Source organism: Xenopus laevis, chromosome 1S (assembly GCF_017654675.1).
Source record: "Xenopus laevis strain J_2021 chromosome 1S, Xenopus_laevis_v10.1, whole genome shotgun sequence".
Lineage (NCBI taxonomy): Eukaryota > Metazoa > Chordata > Amphibia > Anura > Pipidae > Xenopus > Xenopus laevis.
This window is the reverse complement of record NC_054372.1, coordinates 182,864,715-182,892,423: the sequence shown is the minus strand read 5'-3', so window position 1 is coordinate 182,892,423 and position 27,709 is coordinate 182,864,715. Positions and strand designations below refer to the sequence as shown.

Below are 27,709 nucleotides of genomic sequence, written 5' to 3'. Positions count from 1 at the left end.
AAAAGATTAAAAAGCCTTAATTAGTATTTACTTAGCTGACACAGTTTAATCGTCCTGTTTCACAGACTTATTACAGTGGAAGCAATTTAAGTATAATTCAGTAAGTGCTCACTTATTAGAGGTAAGTTACCCATGAGACTTTTATATACTACCATCCAGCTTCTAAACAACAAAATACGAACATGTTATGACATTGTAGGCCATATAAAAATGACACATTTTAATGCTGGCAAATACTTTAGATATTATACTAGACATCTAACTTACTGAGTCTATGTTATTTTTCTTGAATATAAAGTAAAGGAAGAGGTAAGAGAAATAAAATAAAGTGTGTAACTTATCAGAGCTGACACAAGGCAAATTTCCCTGACTGAAGAAGTAGAGAACAATTGAGCGCCACACAGTGAATCAAATTCATGTTGTCACCCCAAAATATTGAAAAGCAGTCATCCATGCTGTGAAATGAGTGAAACATCTATATTATCCCACTGGGATAGCTGTATATAATGTAATTATATGTCATAAAATACCAGTCTTCAAATTCTTACACAGAAGAGCTAGGCTCCGAATTTTGTATTTTTCCTATTCCTAGTATGTGATGGGAGTAGTGCAAGTCATACCGGGGTTTGCAAGTATGCCAGACCAGGAACGGCATCATTGTCTTAATTTTTCTTCCTACCTGATGAAGGTATAGTTTGATTTCAGGGCTGTGCCAACGACAACTAGTGATGGGCTAATTTGCGCCATTTTGCTTCACCGAAAAATTTGTGAATTTCATGTGAAATTCGTGAAACGGCGAAAAATTCGCAAAACGGCGCCGGCGTCTCGTTTTTGACGCCGGCGTCCGTTTTGTGGAAAAAAAGATTTTGACGCCACAAATTTATTCGCTGGCGGCGAATCGCGCAAATTCGCCGCGAATTCGCGCCTGGCGAATAAATTCGCCCATTACTAACGACAACCAGAATACTTCCATTCAAAGACTCTTATCCAAGGAGACCATCACCAACCGTGGCACACTTAAGCTTAAAATTGGGGAATAGTCTCTCCAACCCCTGGCATGCAGGCCTCTCCAACTGTGATAGATAAAACTGATGCCTCTATATGGATCCATCTATTTTATTAAAAGGTTGGGTGGGCAGAATGTTACTTGTCCCTGGCTTACCACTGGAAAATGCTGCCATTTCCTCTTCCCACCATCCACATATCTTATTCACTCCCTCTTCCTGTGCACCCACTTCCTTTCCTCCCTTATTGGCCTACATTTTAACCCTGCCTTAACCCTTCCCTAGCATAACACTTTCTTCTCGAGCCTACCCTTCTAAACAAAGTCAGGGCTCTTCCCATTAATTAACTTGGGTTGTGCCCCAATCTCCAGTAAATCTATAAAACCCAAACATTTCAGAGAATTAGCCTTTCATCAGAAGAACACAACCAGTCTAGGAAACAATAAATCTATTAAGCAAGAAAGCAAGCAGAAAAAATATATGGGGTCTGTTAGTTTGATAGCTAATATCTTGGGGAACCTCCTCATTGTCTCTAGCTAGCTTGCAGCATCAGAAAGTTATTTTTGGGTACACCTAAAGCACACAGTTATGAATGCACAAGCATGCATGTAGTGGGAGCACCAAAGAATTTTCATTCATTGCTGTTAAGAAAGATTTTCATGTGTCAACAAAACTGCCACCTGTCTGATAACACTTATAATTGAAGTGAAACATTTCCCTGTAAAACTCTATATTATGCCTTACCTAATGATGTGCACAAGCAGACTTACAGAAGCCCTGTGATAGGTTATCTAGAACATGGAAGCTGTGAGACTTTATTGAGCATGCAGATTTATCAAACAGGAGCCTTCTAAGATGCCTGGAGTGCTGTGAAGCATATACCATACCTTCTTCATTAGTATGCTTACTGTAACACCACAGAATTGCAACAGGTCCTGCAGATGAAAGGCAACATGGTCATCTATAACTACCAGGATTTACATTTGATTAAAAGTAACCCTATAGCATGCCTGTCTGTGAAAGGGTTAGACAATTCCTGAGATCTAAAAGCTACTTTACTCCTCCAAAAGACACAACAACCAGAAAACCAACACTTAAGTGCATGTGTACACTCATAAGTGCAGTGAGCAGTGCAATTTCAAGTGCAATCACAATGGGGTTTTCCCACAATGTAGTGTCCCCCCCCAAATTTCAGCATAATTACAGTTGATGACATTGTGCCATGTCTACCATAATTGGCAAAAGTGCCAAAATTAATGCAACTTCATCTGCAAATCAGGGACTAAAGAAACTCTAGAGCTACAGCAGGATCCAGAAGTGGGGGTAGCTCCAGGATTCCCCTGTGTCAAGATGTGCATCAGCACTAAATTCAGAATGAAAGGTGGGGTGTACTACATGGAAGTGCAATGATCTCATTTTGAAGCAAATGGTCTTGTGTGAAACTGACTGTGGAGAAAGTGCAGGGATCATAACTAGTGATGGGCGCATTTATTTGCCAGGCATGGATTTGCGGCAAATTTTTCAAGTTTGGCAAACTTTTCAGCGAAGCAAAATGGGATGTTTTTATTCACCAATCACTAATCATAACTGCATTTTCAGATGTACACGAGCCCTTTAGTGTCATTTAAAGGCTTTTGAAAAAATGTAAACATTAAAGACCCAACAGGATTGTGTGGTTATCCACATGGACAGATTCAGTACAGTAGCTTTAACAAACCTTCAGCACATAACATCTCTGCAGTAGAATATTTCTTAGAAGTTGGCATAGTTGGCATATGTAAGACAACTGAGGTTTCTGAAGAACCAGTTGGTACAGAACAACAGAATGGAAGCAGCAATGAAGACGGACTGACCACTTTAGAATATAAGATATCTATAGTTATGTAGATAATATGGATAAAATGAGATTGAGTTATTTGTGTGCAAATGGATTACCCAATGATATGTTGAAGTAAGCTTATGAAATCCCATTCATGATCTTTGTTTTACTCTGCTTTCCTAGTAACATATTCTCCTGGTACATTGTTATCCCTTCTTGCTTTCACTTGCTCTTCCCCTGGTATCTGCTTCTTATCCCAGACACTGATTAGCTGGGATTGCTGCATACTTCCACTAACCATTTACAGTTCCTCTTGTTTTATTTAGTACACGTCTGAGTGGTAAGTGAAAGGCAATATTGGATATTTCCATTTTTAAATTAAATGTTTAATCTACATTTCTATCTCGTCTTAGTCAAAGATGTTATCATGCATAGCAAATATGGCTTTCGATTCTGATCTCATTCTTGCAGGGCATCTTCCGATTACCCACAATGCTGCTGCCTTACTAAATATAATAGTATTTTATTATTTATATCACTCACTCCAAGAAGCCAAACACAACTGCTGAAAAGTTATATAACAAGTTAACACATTTAGAGGCAGATTTATTAAGGTTCAAATGGTAAATTTGAATTTTCAAATTCAAATTTTAAATCACCAACTCAAATTTAAATTCGAATGTGAGATGTATCACACCTTGACCCTGGAAACAGTTCTAATTAGAATATTCTAAAACCTGCCGAGTACAAGCCAATGGCGTTGAACCATTTGAAGATGTTAATTGCATTCCTGACATTCAAGTGTTTTGGTTTTTTTCAGAGGAAAACTCAAATTGAATTTGATTCGTATTTTTGGGTCGGTCATATTCAAATGAATATTATACGTTTTATATATATATATATATATATATATATATATATATATATATATATATATATATATATATATATATATATATATATATATATATATATATATATATATATATAAAATATAATATATATATATATATATATATATATATATATAAAACCTCCCATTCGAGATGTGAATACATTAAAAATACATTTCAAAAAATTTTAAATTGGACCTTTGATAAATCTGCCCCAAAATGTACTAATTTCATTAAAGAGGTGATATTCTGTACGTGCACATTCATCAACACTATTTTTATGTGTTTTTTTTTTTTTGAGTGCAACCTCAACCAATTTAGATAACAGGTGTCATGCACCCCCACTAGCCCAGTTGTAGTCAAGCAAATGTCCCTGCAGAAAAAAATCCCATTCATTAAAGGTACAGTACATGTGTCAAAAGGTGCTCCTTCCATTTCCATATCATTACATTTGCGCTGCTCAGTCCTTCTTGCCTCCTGTTCCAAAGCGATTGGATCAACCTATTGATGTAAGGGGAAGCCACCTCCAAATCAGCAGCTCTCCAGAGTTCCCACAGTAGCCCATGGCAATCATCAAAATGCAGGGGTACCAAAAGTATATGATGTATAAGTCACTTGCAAACCAAATGACTCCAACTAGACAGCAATGGTATCTAATTCCTATAGAAATGTGAGTGCAATTGCACTAATTATAATGCATTGAATGCAAATGCATCTGGCATAAATATTCCTGGTGACTGCAACAATGCTGGAATTCTGGAAAAAATGTGGCATTGTGGGAAAAAATTTGATTTTTTTTGCTGAAAAAGTATTTAATTGTGAAAAATAAAAAAAATAAATAAAGAAAACTGTTTGAGACTGGGAGCCTTTCATTTCTTCTGTTGAACTTTACAACTGTGTCCCTCTAAGTGTGGATGTTATTATCAGATTCTCATTTTCAAACAATTACAGGATAGCGTTTACAGGAAAGAGAAACAGCAGGATTGCACAGAAAAGAACCGTAGGGACATGTTCCTTTTAAAGAGAGTGTTTTCAAAGCCCAAGCTGGCAATTACAGGAACATGTTTCTAGCTATTTAATTAAAATTATTCAGCCAAACCCTACAGATTTCACAGTGCATGTTTAGGCAACATCTTCCTCTGCTAATGGAATCCAAAACTCATTTCAAAGTTCATGGTGGACGGCCAAGGTGTTTGCTGATTTAATCTCTTTTTCATCGCTGATCTTGTGTACAATATCCACTGACCTCAACAGAGCTGAACTTTTTCCATTATCATAAACAGAATAACAATTACGCTTCATTTATTAATTTAGTACTTTGTGTTGTGCTGAGTGTAAATAAATAGCTGCACTTGCTCTACTTCATGGAAAATGTGGAAGGGGGTAACACAGAAGGTAAATAAGAATTGAATGGGGGTAGGCTCTAGGTTAGGTGGTTTTATGAACTTCCTGGTTTCAAACAAGGGACCTTCTATACACTGTCGCTGCTCCTCCTTCTTGAGCCACAGGAGGCAGTGTAGTTGGGGCCTGATGAAAGATATCAGTGATACCAGGGTCCCCTGGTAACCACACCCATGATCCAGCTGCAGCCAATATCCCAATCATCCCAAACAACCTGTTGCTGGATCACTGGTCCATCTGCCTTTCTAAGCGATCTGACTTTCCATTCTGAGATCCTGTTCTTGAGTTCCCCTTTCCGTAAGTTCTGTTCCAGCCCTGTCCTTGTTCCCCATTAACTGACCTCCTGGTTTGACCTTGGCCTGTTACCTCACTCTGTAATTTTTTTGTCCACCCTTGACCTTCGGCCTTTTTTCTGGTTATTCTGTATTTTTATTTATTTTTATTATCATTAAATCTTGTTTAAACCTGCAGTTCTTGTGAACAGTGTTTTTTCAGCAATTGGCTCCATATGAACCAGCACTTTTACTTACAAGAATGATCTAGTTCAAGTGTATAGGGATGGCATAGTCTTTAATAGATATTGTTTAATTTGGCTGTTGCCTGCAAATGGACAATTGCCATGGATCAGGGAATACTGACTGTCACTTAAATTATCGTGAAAAAGAATATTTAATATAAATGACAGCATAGTAAAATAAGAAACTTTGTAAATACAATCAATTAAATATTCTGCATTGTTTCTGAAATAATCAAGTTTATCTTCACTATCACATCTGTTTCTCTTCATTCTGTCTTCTTACAGCAGTTGGGTGTCAGATATTCATTGACAGTTAGATACAATATATCTAATAGGGGGGCTCCCTTTCCTAGTAGATGTATTAGAGCTCACTCAAACAACTGATTCCAGTAAAACAAAAAAACCTGCCCTTTTCACAAATTCTGCATGTAGAGAGACATTATTTCTGATGATTTTAACAGAGTGAGCTCTAATACATCTTCTAGGCAAAAGTACCCCCTATAAGATATATTGGATCTAACTGTCAATGAATATCTGACACCCAACTGCTGCATGAAGACAGAATGAGGAGAAACAGATGCTGAGAGAGGAATAGTGAAGATAAATGTGATTATTTCAGAAACAGTACAGAATTTTTAATTGATTGTTGCTTATTTTAGTATGATGAAGCTTATATAAAATGTTCATTTTCACGATAGTTCCCTTTTAATATCATTCACCAGGCCCCAACCACACTGCCTTCTGTGGTTCAAGCAGGAGGTGCAATGGCTAGAGGCCTAGGGAGTTACTAACAGGTAGCATAGGCCCTCTGTGTGTGGGAAATGGGTAATGCATCCCTATGTTCTGCTATTACTAAATACAAACCATCTTTATTCAGGCTTTGTTGCCCTTTAAGGACGGAAAACCGATGCAAACAATTATTCATATTTTGTAGATAACATGCACATCTGTGGAAGTGCTTATTATTATGTTGCACAGAGATAAAATTTCCTTTGCTGTTTCAGCCTATAATAAGACCATCTGGTGCTAAAATTAAGCATTCCATTGGCTCAGAATCTAGCAGACATGTTATCCATCTTATCTGCCGGCTTGGATATCTGCCACTGTACTGTGTACATTTCCCAAGCTTCGACAACCTTGAGAGAGCATTATGTGCTATGAAATACAGCTGGCCTTGACACACAATCATGTCTATAAAATCAAATGCAGCATCGCAAACAGCATTCGCCAACATCTGGGGGACAATGAGATGGGTTACTCTGGTATATGGCAAATGGATTCAAGCAGCAGGAGTTATAATAGATTTTTTAAAGGATTATTTAATTACTTTTTATCCCCTCGCACAGTCTCTGCCAGTATAGGCAATTTTAGAGTGTTACAACCAGGCATATGAATATAGCAATTTGTAAGCATTTTTCACACTTTTTTCAATATCCAACAAACAATATTTTAGCTCCCTATGAGGAAGCAAGCAAAGTGTCTGCATGAAACCTGAATGTCTCCATATATTTACCATTCACATTGACTTTAGTAAAAGCTTCTGTAGCACCTACTTGGCTGTATTTAGTTAAATACCCACTAGCAGGGTAGAGCATTACTACATGCGACTTACACAACAGGGTCAGGGCCTTCGCCATGTGGAAGTGTTCCCTCTATGGTGTAGTGCAACTACCACCCTCAGGCTACTGTGCACACAAAACATACAAAAGATGGGCGCCAGGAAGTTCTTGCAGTAAAACAGGAAACGGTTTATTAACTATGCACAAGGCAAGTGACCACAGGTTTAGTACTCACGCAGGAGCTGAGGCAATAGTAATATTTACTCACACAGAGCTGCAGGCATTAGGCATTTCTCACAGAGGAAAGATCTCCATTAGGCATTTGCAGAATTCACACACATTCCCTCCTGGAAGTCGTCAGGAAACTCCTCACTGAGGTCCCTGACTGGAGGCAACACACACAGCCTCTGGGAAGCTCCTCCCTTTCTGCAAATCCTTGTTGGAGCTTCAGCTGCTCTTTCTCTCTCACCTCTCTGCCTTTCTCTCCTAGTGGGACATTCACTAAGAATCGTAGTTGCGCTTCGCAAGGCGTATTTTCGTCAGTGCTCCGCAAATTCACTAAAATCCGAAGTTGCGCTCAGAGGTAGCGTAAGGTTACGAAGTTGCACTAGCGTTAATTCGCCAAGTGAAGCGAAGTTACGCTAGCGATGGTTAATTTGCATACGCGCCAAATTCAATTTCCAATGGAAGTATTCGTAGCAGAACTTCACAAGCCTGGGAAACCCAGCAAATAAAATTTTTATTTTGCCCTACACATGTGCCCACTGTATAGTTAAGTTGCCATAAGTCAGGAAATGTAGCGGGGAAGGAGGGGACCCCCAAAAAAATTTTCGATCGTTTTCAGCCTATCACCCATAATAAAGAAAAAACGCCAGCGTTTTTTGGGACTTAGAAAAATTTTTTAACTTTTTTTGAAGCAATCCCTATCTACTCTATTGCACTTCGCCTGGTCCGAGGTGGCGACGGAAGTCTGGCATAAAAGGTAGTGTTCAGAACAATGTGCGCGTTAGTGAATTTGCGTAGTTACGTCCGTTGCGCAAATTCGCCAGGCGTAAGGGTGCGAAATAACACTAGCGAATTTACGCCAGCGTCCATTAGAGAATTTATGAAGTAACGAAAATGCCCAATGCTAGCGAATTCACGCTAGCGTTAGGCGCTTAGTGAATTTGCCCCCTAAAGAGAGACTATGACAAGTCTGCCTTAGTATATCTATTCCTCATTTACGGGGATTTCTGGTCCCCGACTTGTTCTCCAAAGCACATGGGCCTTTCTGGGCCTAGCTGTACCCAGGCTCCCCTGAGCACATCCAGCTGGATCACCATCCACAGGCCAAAGAGGAAGTGGCCACTCCCTACACACACTATATAGCAGTGTAGCAGGGGAGTGTCATTACACCTCTCAGCCAATAATGCTAAAGTTTATTCTACTACAGGGTCTCTTACCCAATAACCCAAAGAAAGAATGAAAAGATTAACTCTCTATAGGGCCTATTAACTGTATAGGGCCCTACACTTCTTAAAGGGCATGCAAAAAAATAAAATCCCATTTTTACTTTCTTTAATGAAAAAGAAACCTATCTCCTATATACTTTAATTAAAAAATGTGTACTGTTTTTGTAAGAAACCTGACTGTATGCAGTGAAATTCTCCCTTCATTTACTGCTGTGGATAGGAATTGTCAGACGGTCCCTAACTGCTGAGCAGGGAAACAATCATACTTATGAACAGCAGGGGGAGCCCCCACCTTACTTCCCAGCCATGCAGAACTCAAGCAGCTTTGTTTGTTTCCCTGTTTTGATAATTTATGATGATCCCTAAGCAGCCCAGACCACACTGAGCATGTGCACAGTCTTAGTCTTGCAAAGATGTTTAACAAAGTTACAAGATGGTGATCCCCTGTAGCCAACTTTGAAAGCATAAATCATATTTTTGATTAGGCTTGTGGTGCAGTAAGTTCTTGTTTATATTTAGTATACAAAATACAGCATTTCTAGCCTTATTCTATTTTAGACTTTACATGCCCTTTAAGCAAATACTTCTGATTACTTCAATAAATGGAATATAGCAATACAGACTTTCTCTCACTTTATACACTTAGAGGGAGAATCCTGCTGTAGATTTTGATAGATAACCCCCCCCCCAGAGTACATTACACAGCTTGTATCACACAAGAAAAAATAATCATCTTTCCATAGAAACCTTTGTCTAAAAAAAGAATATTGGGCCAGTATGTCTCAAAAGCTTGCAATGTAGCGTATCATATGATTACTCTTTAAAGACAGCATTCTGACCTACATGCAACGACTGTACTGGGTTGTAATTGCTACAAACAGGCTTATTTTCTCGATAAAAAAATAGAAGTACAATTCTGTGAGCTATTTTGAGCATACACCTGCAACAATAACATGCTGACAGCGTGAAACTTACATTAACAGAAAGCCTTGCATTCTTATTCCACTAGCAGTGGGAAATTCATGTCTTTCATTATGTTGTGATTTCAAGGTTAGTTTTGTGAAGCACATCGCTGATTGGCTTTGTGTCCTTAATATTCTGCTTACGCACTACATATTTGTTGGATGTGAGATGCATGGGCAATTTGAAAGTCTTGCTGCATCTATGATCATTATGTGGTCCTCAGGAAGGATTGCATTTGTCAAGACAGATTTATTCTGTATTATTTTAACAACCATGGTATGTATCAAGGGTTGTAGCTAGCAGAGCATACTCTGTGCTCATTTTCATCACTTGTTTTTCCTGCATAATGTAAGGTATACGTTTCATGAAAGGAATATCCAATGAATCATTGCCCTATATATTGCTAGGTCATTATTACCAATATCATGTGGGTGCAGACAGAACACGTTTAAATGATGCTTTAATATGGTGCACTGAAGCTGGGCTATAATGTTCCATAATATCGTCTCCATCTGTATATTCTATCATTAACATAAATGGAAACCACCCATCTTTTTGAATGACTAGTGATGAGCGGGGACACCTGGCAAAAAAGATGCCCATGGACTCCAATGGGTGAAAAAAAAATTGTCGCCCCTTAGACTTTTCATCGAAACGGGTCAGATTCGCCCATCACTATTAGCGACAGCTTGTTTTCAGGCCAAAAACATATAAACATGCCATTATTGAGGAGGAAGAAGGGGATGGTTTAAAGGGATACTGTCATGGGAAAAAACATTTTTTTCAAAATGAATCAGTTAATAGTGCTGCTCCAGCAGAATTTTGTGCTGAAATCCATTTCTCAAAAGAGCAAACAGATTTTTTTATATTCAATTTTGAAATCTGACATGGGGCTAGACATATTGTCAATTTCCCAGCTGCCCCAAGTCATGTGACTTGTGCTCTTATAAACTTCAATCACTCTTTACTGCTGTACTGCAAGTTGGAGTGATATCACCCCCTTCCTCCCCCCCCCCAGCAGCCAAACAAAAGAACAATGGGAAGGTAACCAGATAACAGCTGCCTAACACAAGTTAACAGCTGCCTGGTAGATCTAAGAACAACACTCAATAGTAAAAACCCATGTCCCACTGAGACACATTCAGTTACATTGAGAAGAAAAAACAGCAGCCTGCCAGAAAGCATTTCTCTCCTAAAGTGCAGGCACAAGTCACATGACCAGGGGCAGCTGGGAAATTGACAAAATGTCTAGCCCCATGTCAGATTTCAAAATTGAATTGAATATAAAAAAATCTGTTTGCTCTTTTGAGAAATGGATTTCAGCGCAGAATTCTGCTGGAGTAGCACTGTTAACTGATGCGTTTTGAAAACAACATGTTTTCCGATGACTTGAGAGTACTTGAAAAATGAGTGTCTGTGGGAATTAGAAGACTGATGCTGTGTATGTACAAGGCAGTTGTCTTTCATGTACAGTATATTAGAAAAAAAATAAAGAAGTGGTGTATTGATTGGTAGTTAGAGAAGTGAATGGATCCAGTTAAGGGGTTCGTTTGAATGAGGATGTAGAAGTGGGAGCTGAAAATAAAAGGATGAGGAGTTTTGAAATGTAACGTTTATCGAACAGTCAATTCACATATATTACAAGCTTTGTGTTGGGTTACACAATCATACTTGTCAAGTCACTGGAGAGCTTGTTGATCTTTCAAAAGGCGTGCAAAAAAAAAAGAAAAAGATCAAAGGAAAATTAAGTTGTACATTGTAAAGTAACAAATATATTTTGGAGGTATTTATGCCTAAATTTCAAATATGCTCAGATAGATATTGTGTTTCGGAATTTCCATGTTGTTGTATAGTAGTTGGTTTTTGTGGAAGGTGCCAGGAATCCCAAATTTTAGCACATTTAAAGGATGAGGAAAGCTGAGAAGGAAAATATTGTATGAAGAGTAAGAAGCTGAATTAGGTGAGAATTCATTGTTGTGTTAAGAGCTGAAAGGCTGTTAGAGGGGTACATACTTCATCGCTTGCATTTACTCATTCTCTAAATGTCTGTTACTATATTACTATGGCACCATCTCCGTATGTTCCATACCTTTTAAATGTGATTAATGATTGTCATTGGCAAAACACACATGGATATGAGAAGAACATAAATTAACTTGAGTGATGTAATAAATATTACTTTACAGTATATATTAGCAAGGCATTTTTACGTAAAAAGGTTTTGGCTGGTCTTGGGGCTTTGAGGCAAGTGCAACATCTTTGTTTTAAGTTATACATCAATATTTACATTTTGTCAGAAAACTTCAGAAAATGCAATTAAAACATCTCTCTAATAAACTTTTCCCACAGCATATGTGCAGCAGCCCAAGGAGATGAAGTTCGATTTGTTTTTCTTAAGGAAGTGAGAGCACAAAATATGTTCATTCATCATTGTCAGTTGACTTGGTAGGAATACACCAGAGTGCTCTTGTTTGCTTTCTGTTCATTTTCCCTTTCCTTTTGCAGCCCAGTTCGGTATTCTGTCACTGAATTTTAAAGAGGTATTCCTTTGGTGTTATCATAAGCAAACAGACTGATGTAATAGAGTTTCTTGAAATGTGTATATCGAAAGGGGAATAGGAAGGGAATAAGTTCTTCTAACATCAAGTAAATCTAAAAAGCACTGCAAATATACATCACAAGGGGTGTCAGGGTCTAATTGCTGAGTGACTAATTACGGTTGCTCTTCAGTTAGTGCTAACAAATAAATCAAAATGGACTTATGGTTTATTATATCATCAAAGAACAAGAACTTTAAAGGGATACTGTCATTTTTCAAAATGAATCAGTTAATAGTGCTGCTCCAGCAGAATTCTGCACTGAAATCCATTTCTCAAAAGAGCAAACAGATTTTTTTATATTCAATTTTGAAATCTGACACGGGGCTAGACATTTTGTCAATTTCCCAGCTGCCCCTGGTCATGTGACTTGTGCCTGCACTTTAGGAGAGAAATGCTTTCTGGCAGGCTGCTGTTTTTCCTTCTCAATGTAACTGAATGTGTCTCAGTGGGACATGGGTTTTTACTATTGAGTGTTGTTCTTAGATCTACCAGGCAGCTGTTATCTTGTGTTAGGGAGCTGTTATCTGGTTACCTTCCCATTGTTCTTTTGTTTGGCTGCTGTGGGGAAAAGGGAGGGGGTGATATCACTCCAACTTGCAGTGCAGTAGTAAAGAGTGATTGAAGTTTATCAGAGCACATGTCACATGACTTGGGGCAGCTGGGAAATTGACAAAATGTCTAGCCTCATTCATTTTGAAAAAATTTTTTTTTCCCATGACAGTATCCCTTTAAGGAAAAAACAAATTGCCCTTCCTTGATAGATTTTGTGCTCCATAAAAAGGTTAGCAAAAACTGCTCATTTAATGACCCAGCTAACTGTAAAGACTGGTTCACTCACATTGTGATCCATAGGTGGCTGAGTGTTTAACCCTAGGGCCAGGAATCAAGCATCATAAAAAGTAGTTAAAGGAGAACCAAACCCTTTTTATTAAAATCCCCAACCCCCCTACCCTACATAGACCACCCTCCCTGCTGCCCCCCAGCCTAGGTGTTACCCTGGGTAAACTTTTTACTTACCCCTCACTGCAGATTCAGTGCATCAGAGTTCACAGGTGCCATCTTCTTCCCTTAGGTAATATTCGGGAAGAGAGCGGAAGATGGCACCTGTGAACTCCGATGTGCTGAATCTGCAGTGAGGGGTAAGTAAAGAGTTTGCCCAGGGTAACAACTAGGCTGGGGGGAGCAGGGAAGGGAGGTCTATGTAGGGTAGGGGATTTAAACAAAAAGGGTTTGGTTCTCCTTTAAATGTAGAAATTATTACACAAGCAAACATTCATATTTTGGTATTGTTGTTCTTGTTACAACAACCTTGTGCATTTTATTGTTGTAAGTAAAATGTCCAAAAAGCTTTGTTTTAGCAAAGCTTTTTTTTCAGTTGCTAGTTTAAGGCACAGCAAGAAGAATTCTCATTGCAGGTTTCTGTACAATGTTTGTTTTATAAGGATCTCATGCTGTGGGGGACCTCCAGGCAATGTAAAGCCCATTTAGGGCCAAGTATAGATAATCGGTGGTTTAATCATATTCAAATTCACATTTTGATGCTTAGGAAAAAGACAAAATATAGAATATGTTAGTTACATTGGGTTACAAGTGGGTTGAAAAAATACCAAAGTCCGTCAAGTTCAACCCCTCCACATGAAACCCAGCATCAATACATACTGACCCCTCCATACACTCACATAAACTATATATACTCATACACTTACTATAAATCTTAGTATCACAATAGCCTTGGATATTATGTCTTCCCAAAAACTCATCCAAGCCATTCTTATAGTCATTAACTGAATCAGCATCACAACATCACCCGGCAGTGCATTCCACAACCTCACTGTCCTGACTGTGAAGAACCCCCTACGTTGCTTCAAATGAAAGTTCTTTTCTTCTAGTCTAAAGGGGAGGCCTCTGGTACGGTGATCCACTTTATGGGTAAAAAGGTCCCCTGCCATTTGTCTATAATGTCCTCTAATGTACTTGTAAAGTGTAATCATGACCCCTCACAAGCACCTTTTTTCTAGAGAAAACAACCCCAACCTTGACAGTCTACCCTCATAATTTAAGTCTTCCGTCCCTCTAACCAATTTAGTTGCACTTAGTCTCTGCACTCTCTCCAGCTCATTTATATCCCTCTTAAGGACTGGAGTCCAAAACTGCACTGCATACTCCAGATGAGGCCTTACCAGGGACCCATAAAGAGGCATAATTATGTTTTCATCCCTTGAGTTTATGCACTTTTTTATGCAGGACAGAACTTTATTTGCTTTAGTAGCCACAGAAAGACACTGTCTGGAGTTAGACAACTTGTTATCTACAAAACCCTCTAGATCCTTGAATTTATTTACATTAAAGGCTTGAGGTTTTCTATCAAGGCAGAATTTTAGGATCAGATCAGTGTTGGCATTGTCCAGGACTAATGCAGAAACAACAGCCCATGATACACAAGGGTGCAACATACACCTTTCATGCACCTTTGGTCGACATGTGTTGGACATTTATACTGCACTTATACAGCAAGGCTGAGAAGTAACAATAACAGGAATACAACAATAATCGATTAGCACATCATTTAGAACATACACAAATATGTACAACAGATTTCTAATTCAAGCTTTTTTTTAATTCACCCATGCTGGACATACTGTAGGTGTGTATTTATAACAGTTGTGTTTCTAATAGATAGTTGGGTTTCTGTCTTCATGATATCTTCAGGAATACATTATGTGGTAAAAGTGCATACCGTGAACATTGTGCAAGCAATGCTAATAGCATACTCATGGACAAGAAATTTTTGTGAAACTCCTTTAAATCTGCTATTCAAGTTATGGTCTTGACTGTACCACCGTGACAGCAACTTACATGGGAAGGAGAATGGAGTCATTAACGGTGAATTGTTATGGAACTTAACTATCATTCATTTATTGAAACTTGCCAAAAGAATATGTTTACTAAAGAAGACAGGTTTAACAAAATGAAAAGTAACAAGCCCAAAAGGCTGGTATAGTTTTAACATATACTAGAAATTAGAGAGGACTTTACCTTTTCTTGGTACTGCCGACGTGAAGAATCCAGGGACTGTATTAAGGCTGTGGCATGTCCAACAAACATGGCGTAGCATGTGGCTCCCACAATCATGCTCAACATAGTGATCCACAGATCGGACATGCTGACAGGTGCACGAGCCCCATATCCAATACACAGCATATGGCTCATTGCTTTGAAGAGAGCATAGGAATACTGTTTTCCCCAGGAATCATTCTAAAAAAGACATCAAGAAATGATGTTTTATGTACAACACACGTAAATAACAACAACATTATAGGAAACATGTATATGCCACATCTAGCCAATGATCAAATGAGGCAAACAAAAAATTAATTGACTCAAATCAGCCAACAGCGGGCCTACCTGCCATAGCCCACCAACTGAAGATAAGCTGCATGTTTTCTTTCCATATTTAAAAACCCTAATTAGTAAAAACTAATATGAGCCTACCCTTCATTACCCAGAAGGTAACAAGACCTTGACCTTTTTTTAGAATTTAAGTAAATCCTTTTCTCAACCATAGCAACTACAGAATCTAGAAGTCTGGTATCCAATTAAATATTGTGCAGATCATCCTCCTTACTGATCCCCAAACATTTTGGTGCATATCTATGAAAATCCTAATTTTTTTGAGTATTTAAAAAAAAAAAAAGTCCGACCAAACTAGAATCCAAGATTGGACCTTATTTATTATTAAAAAAAGCATGATTTAATCGATTGGGGACAAACTCGAGAAAACAAAAAAAAACCTGTAGTTTTTTTCCTAAATCACTCATATTTTTAGGGCTTTTTTCGGATTGTTGCCCGAAAAGTCTGAAATATTCAGATTTTCAGGCTAATTCCAGTGCAGACCACAGAAACTTCCAAATAGCATAGAGACCTCTCCCATTGATTTATACACAACCTAGGTAGGTCTGAGATGCTGGAATTTTGGATTCAGACTTTTTCCATCCGCTGGGGATTTTTTCCCACTAAAAATTTGGATTTTGTAGTAAAAAAAAAACTTGAGTTTGTGGCATTCTGACTTTAATAAATAACCCTCTTACCATATATCTGCAGTGACAACATAATTCTTTACCCATACCACTTTTTTTCAAAGTCCTCATCCCCTGCCCAGAGGATATTGAACTGGATACAGATAAGAAGAGACAAGCACTACAGAGGTATCACTCCTCTCTTGCTATTTTGTTAATAGGGTGCAGAGAGTGCATGGCCGGCACAATGATTTTGGGCCTCCCCAGTCTGTATTTATGTGGTGCACATTGGTCTGGGCTGTGGTGGTATGAAGCACCCAAGCTGCAAGTGTTTCTGTTGTAAAGGTGGCGACTGGTAATGGTTTTTTTGGCTACTTCGACCTTCGACTACGACCTTCGACTTCGAATCGAACGATTCAAACTAAAAATCGTTTGAATATTCGACCATTCGATAATAGAAGTACTGTCTCTTTAAAAAAAACTTCGACCCCTAGTTCGCCACCTACCGAGGCCAATGTTAGCCTATGGGAAAGGTCCCCATAGGCTTTCCAAGGTTTTTCTGATCGAAGGATAATACTTCGATCGAAGAATTATTCCTTTGATCGTTCGATCAAACGAATTGCGATAAATCCTTCGACTTCAATATTCGAAGTCGAAGGATTTCAATTCGGCAGTCGAATATCGAGGGTTAATTAACCCTTGATATTCGACCCTAGGTAAATGTGCACCTAAGTGTCCTAGTGACACAGATGCGTCAGGCAAGAGATTTTTATGTAAATAAAAGTTTTCTAAAGTTTTATCTAATTATAATCAGTCTGAGTGCCTTGCCTTGTTGCATATGGTTTGATGGTACCTCTACTCTGTTTGAAGAAACGTAAAACAAACGAAACTTTCGGAGAACATCACCTAGTCTGCAAAAATACCAGTGAGTGTTGAGACTAATCTACACTGAATCTACACTGGCCCTCACCACTAATGCAGCTGTAACCCCCAAACCCCTTCTAGATACAACTAAATTTAATTGTCCAAAGCGTTGTGATACTTAATGCCATTAGAAATTTGAGCCTTGTGCTCTAAACAACCTACCGATCTAGATAATCTCTAATTAAGGTAAATATATGGTATCCATTAAGAAAGAACACAGCATAAGAATTATTCCAATCTGTTTCTGAAGTTTAGCAGTAACAAACCACCTGTTGAAATAAAAAAGGTCAGTGACCTCAGGGTCCTCTAGGAAAGAACTTTTATTGGGCCTTGTTGATACCAGGCTCAATGAAACATCAGATGTAACAGATGCAGGCCAAAGAGGAAGGACCACCCATTACCAAAAAGTATTAAAGTGTGGTATGAAGCGGTTATCAACCAATGGGCCAATAATTAAAATATGTAAATTGGTAGATACATGGGCAACTGCCCGGCAACTACAGTACTGAAGCAATGAAGGGGGTTTACTAACCCTGTGGGCCCCTACATTTAAATTCCTTGACAGAATTTCACCACAACAAAATATAATGTGCTAAAATTTCACCATGTGTGTTCATTTGCCAAAAAAAAACAGTCTTGTGTCCAGAGGGCCAATTATTGGATCAGAATTGCCACTCTGCAGGCAGTTGAATCAAGGACTACATCAACACGCAGATGCGGTCCCCAATCCAACTTGAAATTCAAACCCATGCAATCAACATCTGGTTGATTTTCAGTTAATTTGTTCCATCCACATCTTTTATCAGCCCGTGTACCTTAAGAAGCTGTCCATGAGATGTGTTTGAAAGAAACTACCAACATGGTATGGTAATATACAGTATATGCTACAGCAAAGCTAAAAATGCCTTCATTGCAATGCAATTTTGTGTTTCAGTTGATTTCAATGCATTTGGCAAATTTTAGCCTTTCTGGGTTCTGTAAGTACCTGTTAAAGGGTCTTCTGCCTAACACTAGTTCTCTCCCCTCTGCCACCCCCTCTGCCCTCCCCTCTGTTGCTCTTTCCTCTAACACCGCCCCCCCCCCCGGCCACTTCACAGCACATTCAAGAGCACACACTGGGGAGGTGGGGGGACATGGTGGAAAAATCCTACATACATTGTAAAAATTCAATCAAATAGAAAGACAAGCAGCAATTCCTAAATTATTTCACATTCAACTTTTGATAAATCTGCTTTCATTTTAAAAAGAAGAATTCTAGCAAAAGTGTTGGAGAAGTTTTCAAAAGTAAAATAAAAAAAGATACAGATGCTGTGGCAAAGAACTAATACGACAAAGTACAAATCTAATGTTCCACCCAAGTGTATAGATTTCATTTCCCTCTGAGCCATTATCTGCTTGGCAGCATTTTAAGTTTTCTCTTATATTTGAATAAAATAATGATTATGTTTTAATGGCTCCTTTTGTGGCGCATGCATTAATGGATATTTCTAATATTGATATAAGTGAAAACAATGTAAAATGTAACGATGAAAGTATTCTGTTATTTTGTTAAAATCACAAAAAATAGAGGCAAAGAATATAATACTGCTACTACAGGTATAGGATCCATTCTCTCAGAATTACAGGAAAGCCATCTCCAATAAACTCCATTTTAATCAAATTAAAAATGATTTCCTAATAATAATAATTAGGAAATAATAATAATAACACAATAACACAATAATATTAACACCGACTAAGATATAAGTGTTGGAGGCTTATTGGGTTTATTTAATTTTTAAATTATTTTTTAGTATACTTAAAGGTATGAAGATGCAAATTATGGAAAGATCCTGAAAACCCAAGGTCCAGGGCATGCTGCATAACAGGTCCCATACTTGTAATAATTATAATGAAATTTATTCATTCTAATTTTTGGTTACAGAGGTCAGTAACCACAACTACCAAGTAAAGGAAATAATATACAGCAGGGAAACTTTTTGCACATAGAAAAATGAAAAATATCAAGAGTTCCCCCTCTTTGACTTGTAGGTGATTCCTCAAAGTGAAGGCAGTGAGGTTGTAGAATGCCCTGCCGGATGATGTGATGGCTGATTCCATTGGTACCTTTACTTATGGACTGGATGATTTCTTGGACAAGCATAATACTAAAACCAAAACTATACTGATCTTTTAAATTCTACAGTTAGTTTTTTTAGTTTTACAGATTATATACAGTATATATATATATATATATATATATATATATATATATATATATATATATATATATATATATATATATATATATATATATATATATATATATACTGTATATAATCTGTAAAATGCAGTCCCTGGAAACTATGTGCCAAAAATGAAGATTTATGAAAAAATTAGCTTTAAGGAATATGTATAGAGGACCAAATTTTTTGGATGGATTATACACTGCTTTTGGTTCTTTGCACCCAGCTTTAAGGGAGTGCCACTTTTTACAATTTCACATATATATCATATTAAAGGTTATTTAATGGTTAAAGCTGTAGTATATTGGACTATGTCAGCACCTGAAGCAGCAGCACTGGACTAGCTAGTGATGTAATAGGAAGTTATATGATGAATCTGGACATGCCCACACAGGAGAGTACTTGTTAAGAGAAGCTTTGTAATAGAACTAAGTTCTGCTCAGTCTTGTGTCTGGTAACTTGGCTTAAGTCACATTACAAACTCTCCCTTCAAGAAAAGAACATTGTTGTGTTTAAAGGGCTATTATTATGGAACATGGCTGGTGACTTGTATTCTTAATTAAAATGCTCCTTCCTAGATAATATGCCAGAAATATGTTGAGGTTTATGTGATACATCTAGGAAATGCAAAAGATCCCTGTTTTTCAAGTTAACACAACCTCATTGTTACCATCATCAGTAAAGACCAACCACTGCATCATTTTCCAACTCTTCTGCCTTTTATTGTATATTAGGGCTGTCCATGGAATTTATTGACTCCCAGGAAGGCCAAAGGCTCCACATTCACCGTATGACATCAACATTGTGTTATTTATTATTACCTGGCCCTTGATCATGTACAATATTGGAAACTGCATGGAATAGGACAAAACTGCTGTTCATTATTCTCTTTATGAATTATTACAAATACCCTACAGCCTTTGCACAATGCACAACCATAGATTTAACGGGTTACAACAGCTTTCACGCAGTCAAGCAGGTTTTTTTTTACAAGTAAAGAGCTTAAACTGAAGAAGGAACATTCTGATCTGATAACAAGCTTGATTGCTTCTTTCTTCTAAAAATTGGAAATCAAAGCTATTGTCTGTTCCAATCACGCAAGATAATTGTACCTTATCCCTTACTTTAAAGCAAAGTTCTAGCAGATTTGGGCCATTATGAAGGAATGTACTTATTCTTTGTTCCATTTAAGTACATCCTTATCATTTGTTTTACGTTTGTCATGCAAATAGTGATGCTACTGGTTGTACAAATGAACTATACATCTATAAGATATGTCTCATCTTCATGTAAATCAGTGAGTGAACCTATACAATTTGTATTTACAGTTTTCTACAAAGATGTGAAAAAGCATTCTTCTTTCAATCCACTTTTTTCTGCAATAGCATTTTTTTCTGCAGCTGTTTTTTGTCTATCATGTTTTTTTTTTTTTTTTAAAAATATCTTGCCACCTGAAACAAGAACACAGGGAAAACAACCCACAGAAATAGCAAACTAAATACAATTGATTTGATTCAGAACAAAATGTTATGAAATTGCACATAACTGGCTCTAAGTATGTACAAGTTGTGGGATCCGTTATCCTAGAAACCCGTTATCTAGAAAGCTCTGAATTACATTTAGGCCATCTCCAATATACTCCATTTTAATCAAATATCATTAAATTTTTTTTTAAAGGATTTCCTTTTTCTCTGTAATAATAAAACAGTAGCTTGTACTTGATCCAAACTAAGATATAATTAATTCTTACTGGAGGCAAAACCAGCCTATTGGGTTTATTTAATGTTTAACTGATTTTAGTAGACTCAAAGTGTGGTGATTCAAATTACAGAAAGCCCCTTATTCTGAAAAGCTCAGGTCCTAATAATTCTGTATAACAGGTCCCATACTTGTACAGATATTAATATATACTTAGGGGCAGATTTATCAAGGGTCGAATTTTAATTCGACCATCGAATTGAAATACTTCAAATATCGAAGTCGAAGTATTTTTCACCGAATTTGGCCATCGAACGATCAAAGTAAAATCATTCGATCAAACGATTTGAGCGTACGATCGATTTATTTTACTTTGATTTGTGAAGGCTTAGAAAAATGGTCTAGAAGGTCCCCATAGGCTAACATAGCACTTCGGCAGGTTTAATTTGGTGAAGTATTGAAGTCAAAGTTTTTTTTAAAGAGACAGTACTTCGATTATTGAATGGTCGAATATTCGAACTATTTTTACTTCGAATCGAATTCGAAGTAAATTCGAAGTTGTAGTATCCTATTCAATGGTCGAAGTATCCAAAAAATTACTTCGAATTTCAAATTTTTTTACTTTGAAAATTCCCTCTAATTCACTTTGACCCTTGATAAATCTGCCCCATAGTAAATAATTACCCTTCTATTAATATGTGGAATACTTCACATCCCTGTGTCAAGACTCTGCATCATCCAACCTGTGAATTTCATTGCTGTATGACATATGTAATTGGAAACAGGATCGCATGCACCATCTGGACTGGCCACCAAAAACTTTTTATTGGCCCATGGACTCCAATGCATTTTGGTGAAATATTGCAATTTTTTTTTGCAGTTCTGCAATTTTTTAGCAAAATGAAATGGGCCAGTTTTGCTCATCATTACTTAGTGCATAAACACTGTATTTTATAAATTACTGTGAAATGTATCATTATATTTGCCAAAGGCTGTTGTCAGATATTCTCTCCACACTCACTGCCTTAATGAGGAGCCAATTAATTTTATAGGAGGTAATGTCTTGTGTGCAAATGACTTGCTGCAGAGTGAAATCAGTGGAGGAACTATAGAGGAATAAATAGAGACCCCGGGTGCGGATCTATAAAAGGAACTCGGAAGTCAGGCGGGTGCGGGCTGAGGCAAGGCAGGTTAGGGTCGGGGCGGGTCGGATTTTACTCGACCCACACATCACTACTGGTAATCTTCTCCATTGATAAATTTGCCTGCATATCTGGTTTGTGATTTATTTATCAATGAAAAGTCAGGTTGCAGAAAACAGTGGTGTTTTCTCTGAAACATTGTAGTTTGATAAAGGCCTATACTATATAGACACAAACACTTAGGGCAGAGACACATGCTGCTATTTCGGGAGATTAGTCACCCAGCGACATATCGCTTCTTCTTCTGGCAACTAATCTCCCTGAACTGCCTTCCCATGGGCTAGAATGTAAATCAACTACAAGAGGTCCTCTGCACTGAAAAATGCCTTACCCTTTAAACAAAACAGGGATTGTTTGTCCATATATTGCAATATATTTAAGCTGGCCAACTACGTCAAAGTCATCCCATATCTGGCCAGTCCTACACTCAATTTTCATCTGATTCATTAAGAATTCAATTACAATTGAATCAGATGAAAATTAAGCGTAGGACTGGCCAGATATGGGATGACTTTGACGTAGTTGTCCAGCTTAAATATATTGCAATATATGGACAAACAATCCCTGTTTTGTTTAAAGGTTAAGGCATTTTTCAGTGCAGTATGCACAAAATGTCTCTGTCTTAAATATATTGATAATTGGTTGAGTGCAGAGGACCTCTTGTATTTGTCTATATGTATTTTGTGGTCACAGCCTCATTGCACCCCTGCCTAATGGTTTTAAAAAATAGTGGTGAGCACAACTTTCCCTTGTTTGTTCTAGAATGTAAATCGCCAGCGGGATGGCACTCAGAACACTTCGTTTTCCAAAGTCGCCTGAATTTGCCTCACGAGGAAACGGTGGGCGAAAACCAAAGCGATACGAGTGCCATCCCGACGGCGATTTCCATTCTAACCCACGGGAAGGCAGTTCAGGGAGATTAGTCGCCCGAAGAAGCGAATCTCCCAAAATAGCAGTGTGTGTCTCTGCCCTTAGGCTGGCCATACACAAAAGCCAACCTCAGTGACATCAGAAAATCTTTAAAACCACAAATCAAAGTAAGATCTTCCAGTTCTAAATGTGACATCTGCCATTGACTGCTACATGATTTTAAAAGGCTTTAGATTGTGTATCTTTGAATTTGTAATGATCTCAGTTTTTTTGCATAATAAATGCCAAAAAAAAGTCCTGCGATTTTTTAGAATTTTTGGCGACCTAAAAAAGTTTTGGTTAATTTAATTGTCCCCTTACCATATTGTTTCTTTACAACGATACATGCTCTCTAAACTAAGGTAAAGAAAACACTTTAAAACTGCTATTTTTGGACCAGATAAATGTTCTTGACTGTCTCATATGGGCTGCTTTAATGCAGATTACAAACAGTCCCATGCTGACAAAATTCTATCAGTGAAATTACAGTCATAAGATCTGCTTCATCTTTGGGGGAGGTCTCCCTTTGTAACTAATGAGTGCAGAAATTTGACAGGTGACAATGTGCCAATTTATTCCAGCTCAAAGGAATACTGCTCACAATTCCACGTGGGATGCATATTTTACACTATATTATTATGATATCATTAATGATAAAGCATACCTATATTATTATTATATTATAATTATGAATCATAAAGCATATCTGCAGTATAAATGTAGATTGCTAACATGATGCATTAACTTCCTGCTTATTATAACATATTTATGGAGTCATGTTATAATGAAATGTTTTGCCTGGTGTTACTATAGTAGGGAAGAACAGCTGGTATCACTGATGAGTTTGGGTCCTGCTTGAGGAAACACAGAGTTAAGGAACAAAAGATAAAAGGTAAAGCAAGAGTTTGAAGGGCCCCCTGAGAGGGTTGAGCCAACTCTGCGTAGGCAGCACTATTTAAGTGTCAGAAAACAAATTCCATAGGCGGAATAAAAGACATGGGACCTGTGCCAAGGATGAGATAAAGTAAAAATAGTCTACGTATATAGATGGGTCAGCTGCAAAGCTTGTTCCTTTCTTAGCTAAAATTGTTAGGATGGTATATGATATTCAGTCAATATAAAAGCGAGTTTAGGTGCCAGGAAATGCTCTTGTGGGTACTGGCTGCATTAATATTTGCCTGTAATAATAAAAAAATGTCAGCATTTTGCAAATCATCTGTCTAGGTTTGACTATGCATTTACTGTACATTAAATAGTGTTGTGAAGAAGTAATCTACTAATGTGAATAGTCGTTACTTAATTAGGGCCCTCTTCTCTATTTTTCTCTCTATTTATCTCTGTTTTAGGGCCATATTCTCTATTTCGTGCCATTTGTATTTATCATAAAGTGCTTTGGAGTATGTTGGCCTTTATAAGTAATATAATCAGGTAAATAATTCATTCTATATAATGCAATCTTCTTTACACTTTTTGTCAATTTCTTGTTAACCCTCATCCTCCTATAAAGCTTACCTTTTGTTTGCAAACATCTTCTCCTTCTGCCTCTAAAACTCTTCTATCTCTGCTAACCCTCCATTTTTTATTATTTAAATAGTAAAAGCAGGCTACTCCTACCCATTGACCAATGTGACTGCACCCACTGTTGGTAGCCAAACTAAGTAAAATAGGTCAAATCATTTGACAGTTACCTGAACAAATGGAATTGGTGGGAGACCTGTTAACTCCTTAAGTTATTGATCATATAGACATGTAGAATTGCAATCATCAGAACAATGGTTTCCCAACACATTCAGCAGTCAGAAATCAGAAAGACAGCATATCTGTCTGAGGCTGGACCAAACACTGCCCAACTTCCATGGTATCTAATTACTCGCTCTATAAACTGAATGGACAGATACTGTATAAATATCTTTACTAAAACACTACATACTGTTTTTTCTGTTTCAATGTAAGAGGTCCAAAGATCAGGCCATAAAGCTTGCCCTACACAGCTCCACAGAGCAAGATTTGACAACAAACCGTTTCAAATATTAAAATAAAATGAAAAAAAATGCATGGGCATTGTCACATTGTTTTGCCATTTAATAGTTTTTAATCTAGAATGGGTTTTTGTTATAAGAGTGAGTTTTTTTCAATCACTAGCATATCAGTTCTGTTGCTGAATTAATCAATAATCAAGTTGTTTCTCTAAATTTTAAAAAAAAGCCAGTAAAATTTTCAACAATAAAATAAAAATTCCAAAACAATAAACCTAAACCAAATAATTCAAGAGAATTACAATGAGTCAGTGCTAAATTGATATATTAATAGCGTTCCATAGTATCCAGAGCATCTTCATCAATGGTCTAGGGAAAAGTGGTGGGGTCGGCACAAGGCTGACTGAATTAGTTTTTAAAAACAACTGATGTCATTACCCTTTGGCCTTTGCACATGATTCATAGATCTATCCAAATAAGTCTTGAGGTTCATCAGTAATCATTCTCTTAGAACATTCTATAATATAATATAATATTTTTTTATCAATAGCATGTAAAATATATAGCTTCATAAACAATGCTTACTGATATTACCAGTTATAAATGGTGCATCATGATGTTACAAAACTCTTTGAAACTTGTGTATTATAGTTAAAATTATACCCCTACTTTGTAATGTTCCACGACTTGTATATTGCCATAGAACTACTTGATGACTTCTAATATCATTATAGAATTTTTTGTGTGTTCGAGATTCTAATTGGTCAACATTTGGGGGCCCATTTACTTAGTTCGAGTGAAGGAATAGAATAAAAAAAACTTCGAATGGTTTTTTTGGCTACTTCGACCATCAAATTGGCTACTTCGACCTTCGACTACGACTAAAAATCGTTCGACTATTCAACCATTCGATAGTCAAAGTACTGCCTCTTTAAAAAAACTTCGACCCCCTAGTTCGCCACCTAAAACCCACCGAAGTCAATGTTAGCCTATGGGGAAGGTCCCCATAGGCTTTGCAACCTTTTTTCGAAGAAAAATTGTTCGATCGATGGATTAAAATTCTTCGAATCGTTCAATCGAACGAATTGCGGTAAATCCTTCGACTTCGATATTCGAAGTCGAAGGATTTACATTCGACAGTAGAATATCGAGGGTTAATTAACCCTCGATATTCGACCATAAGTAAATTTGCCCCTTGGTCAGACCAACTCATAATATTACTTTAGCAGTCACTTTGGTACAGATTTAGTAGTATCCTGAACACAAGTCTTTATGCCACATTGTAACCCAACTGGCCCAATGGCTAGGGGACCCATTTACTTAGCTCGAGTGAAGGAATAGAAGAAAAACAACTTCGAATTTCGAATGGTCGAATTTGGCTACTTCGACCATCGAATAGGCTACTTCGACCTTCGACTACGACTTCAAATCGAACGATTCGAACTAAAAATCGTTCGACTATTCGACCATTCGACCATTCGAGTCAAAGTACTGTCTCTTTAAAAAATACTTCGACCCCCTAGTTCGCCACCTAAAACCTACCAAGGCCAATGTTATAGGCTTCCTAACAATTTTCTGATCGAAGGAAAATCGTTCTTTTCCTTCGATCGTTGGATCGTAGCAAATGCGGTAAATCCTTCGACTTTGATATTCGAAGTCAAAGGATTTACATTCGGCAGTCGAATATCCAGGGTTAATTAACCCTCGATATTCGACCCTATGTAAATTTGCCCCTAAGTGTTATAGAATGACTAATTCTTGCCACTTTTTCAACTGGTACTCATTGTTTTCTTTTTTTATAGTTTTTGAAATATTTGCCTTCTTCTTTTCTGCTTTCCAGCTTTCAAATGGGGGGTCACTGACCTCATCTAAAAAACAAATTCTCTTTAAGACTCCACATTTATTGTTATTGCTACTTTTGATAAATAGTGATGAGCAAATTATTTCAGCAGCCGTGGATTTGCTGTGAAATGTCTTATATCTGCAAATTTTCTTTGTGAAACTGGGGCAAAAACTGTGAGAAAAACCTTGAGAAAAACGCTCATTGACTCTAATGCATTTGGAGTGAAAAATCTTGAGAAAATCGCCCATCGACTTTAATGCATTTGGACAAAAAGTCATCGCCACAAGGAAAAATGCCCATTGACGTTAATGGAGTGAGAAAAAAGTTGCATGCGTAAAAATTTGTCGCTTATAGACTTCAATGAGTTTCACTAATTTTTCCTGTTTTGTGAATTTTTTTAACAGGTTTTCAGCAAAACAAAACGGGATAGATTCGCTCATCAGTACTGATTACTGATCTTTCTAGTCAGGTCCTATGCGATTTATATTCCAGTCTCATTTTCAAATTAATGCATGGTTCCTATGGTAATTTAGACCTTAGCAACCTGATGCTAAAATGGCTGAAATTGCAGAATGGAGAGCTGCTGAATATAAAGCTAAATAACTAAAAAACGCAATTAATATAAAAAGAAAAAAATTGCAAATAGTCTCAGAATATCACTCTCTACATCATATTAAAAGTTAATTTAAAGGCGAACAACCCCTTTAAG

The 27,709-nt window shown here is 37.4% G+C and overlaps 1 protein-coding gene across 2 annotated transcripts in view; it reads right to left on the bottom strand.

Annotated features, from left to right (window-relative positions):
* Positions 1-27,709, bottom strand: part of hcn1.S (hyperpolarization activated cyclic nucleotide gated potassium channel 1 S homeolog) — a 231,771-nt gene that overhangs the window by 40,920 nt on the left and 163,142 nt on the right. For both annotated transcript variants that reach the window (XM_041580579.1, XM_041580578.1), the window contains exon 4: positions 15,244-15,462. In XM_041580579.1, coding sequence (XP_041436513.1) covers positions 15,244-15,462 — 219 coding nt within the window. The remainder of the gene's footprint in view (positions 1-15,243; positions 15,463-27,709) is intronic.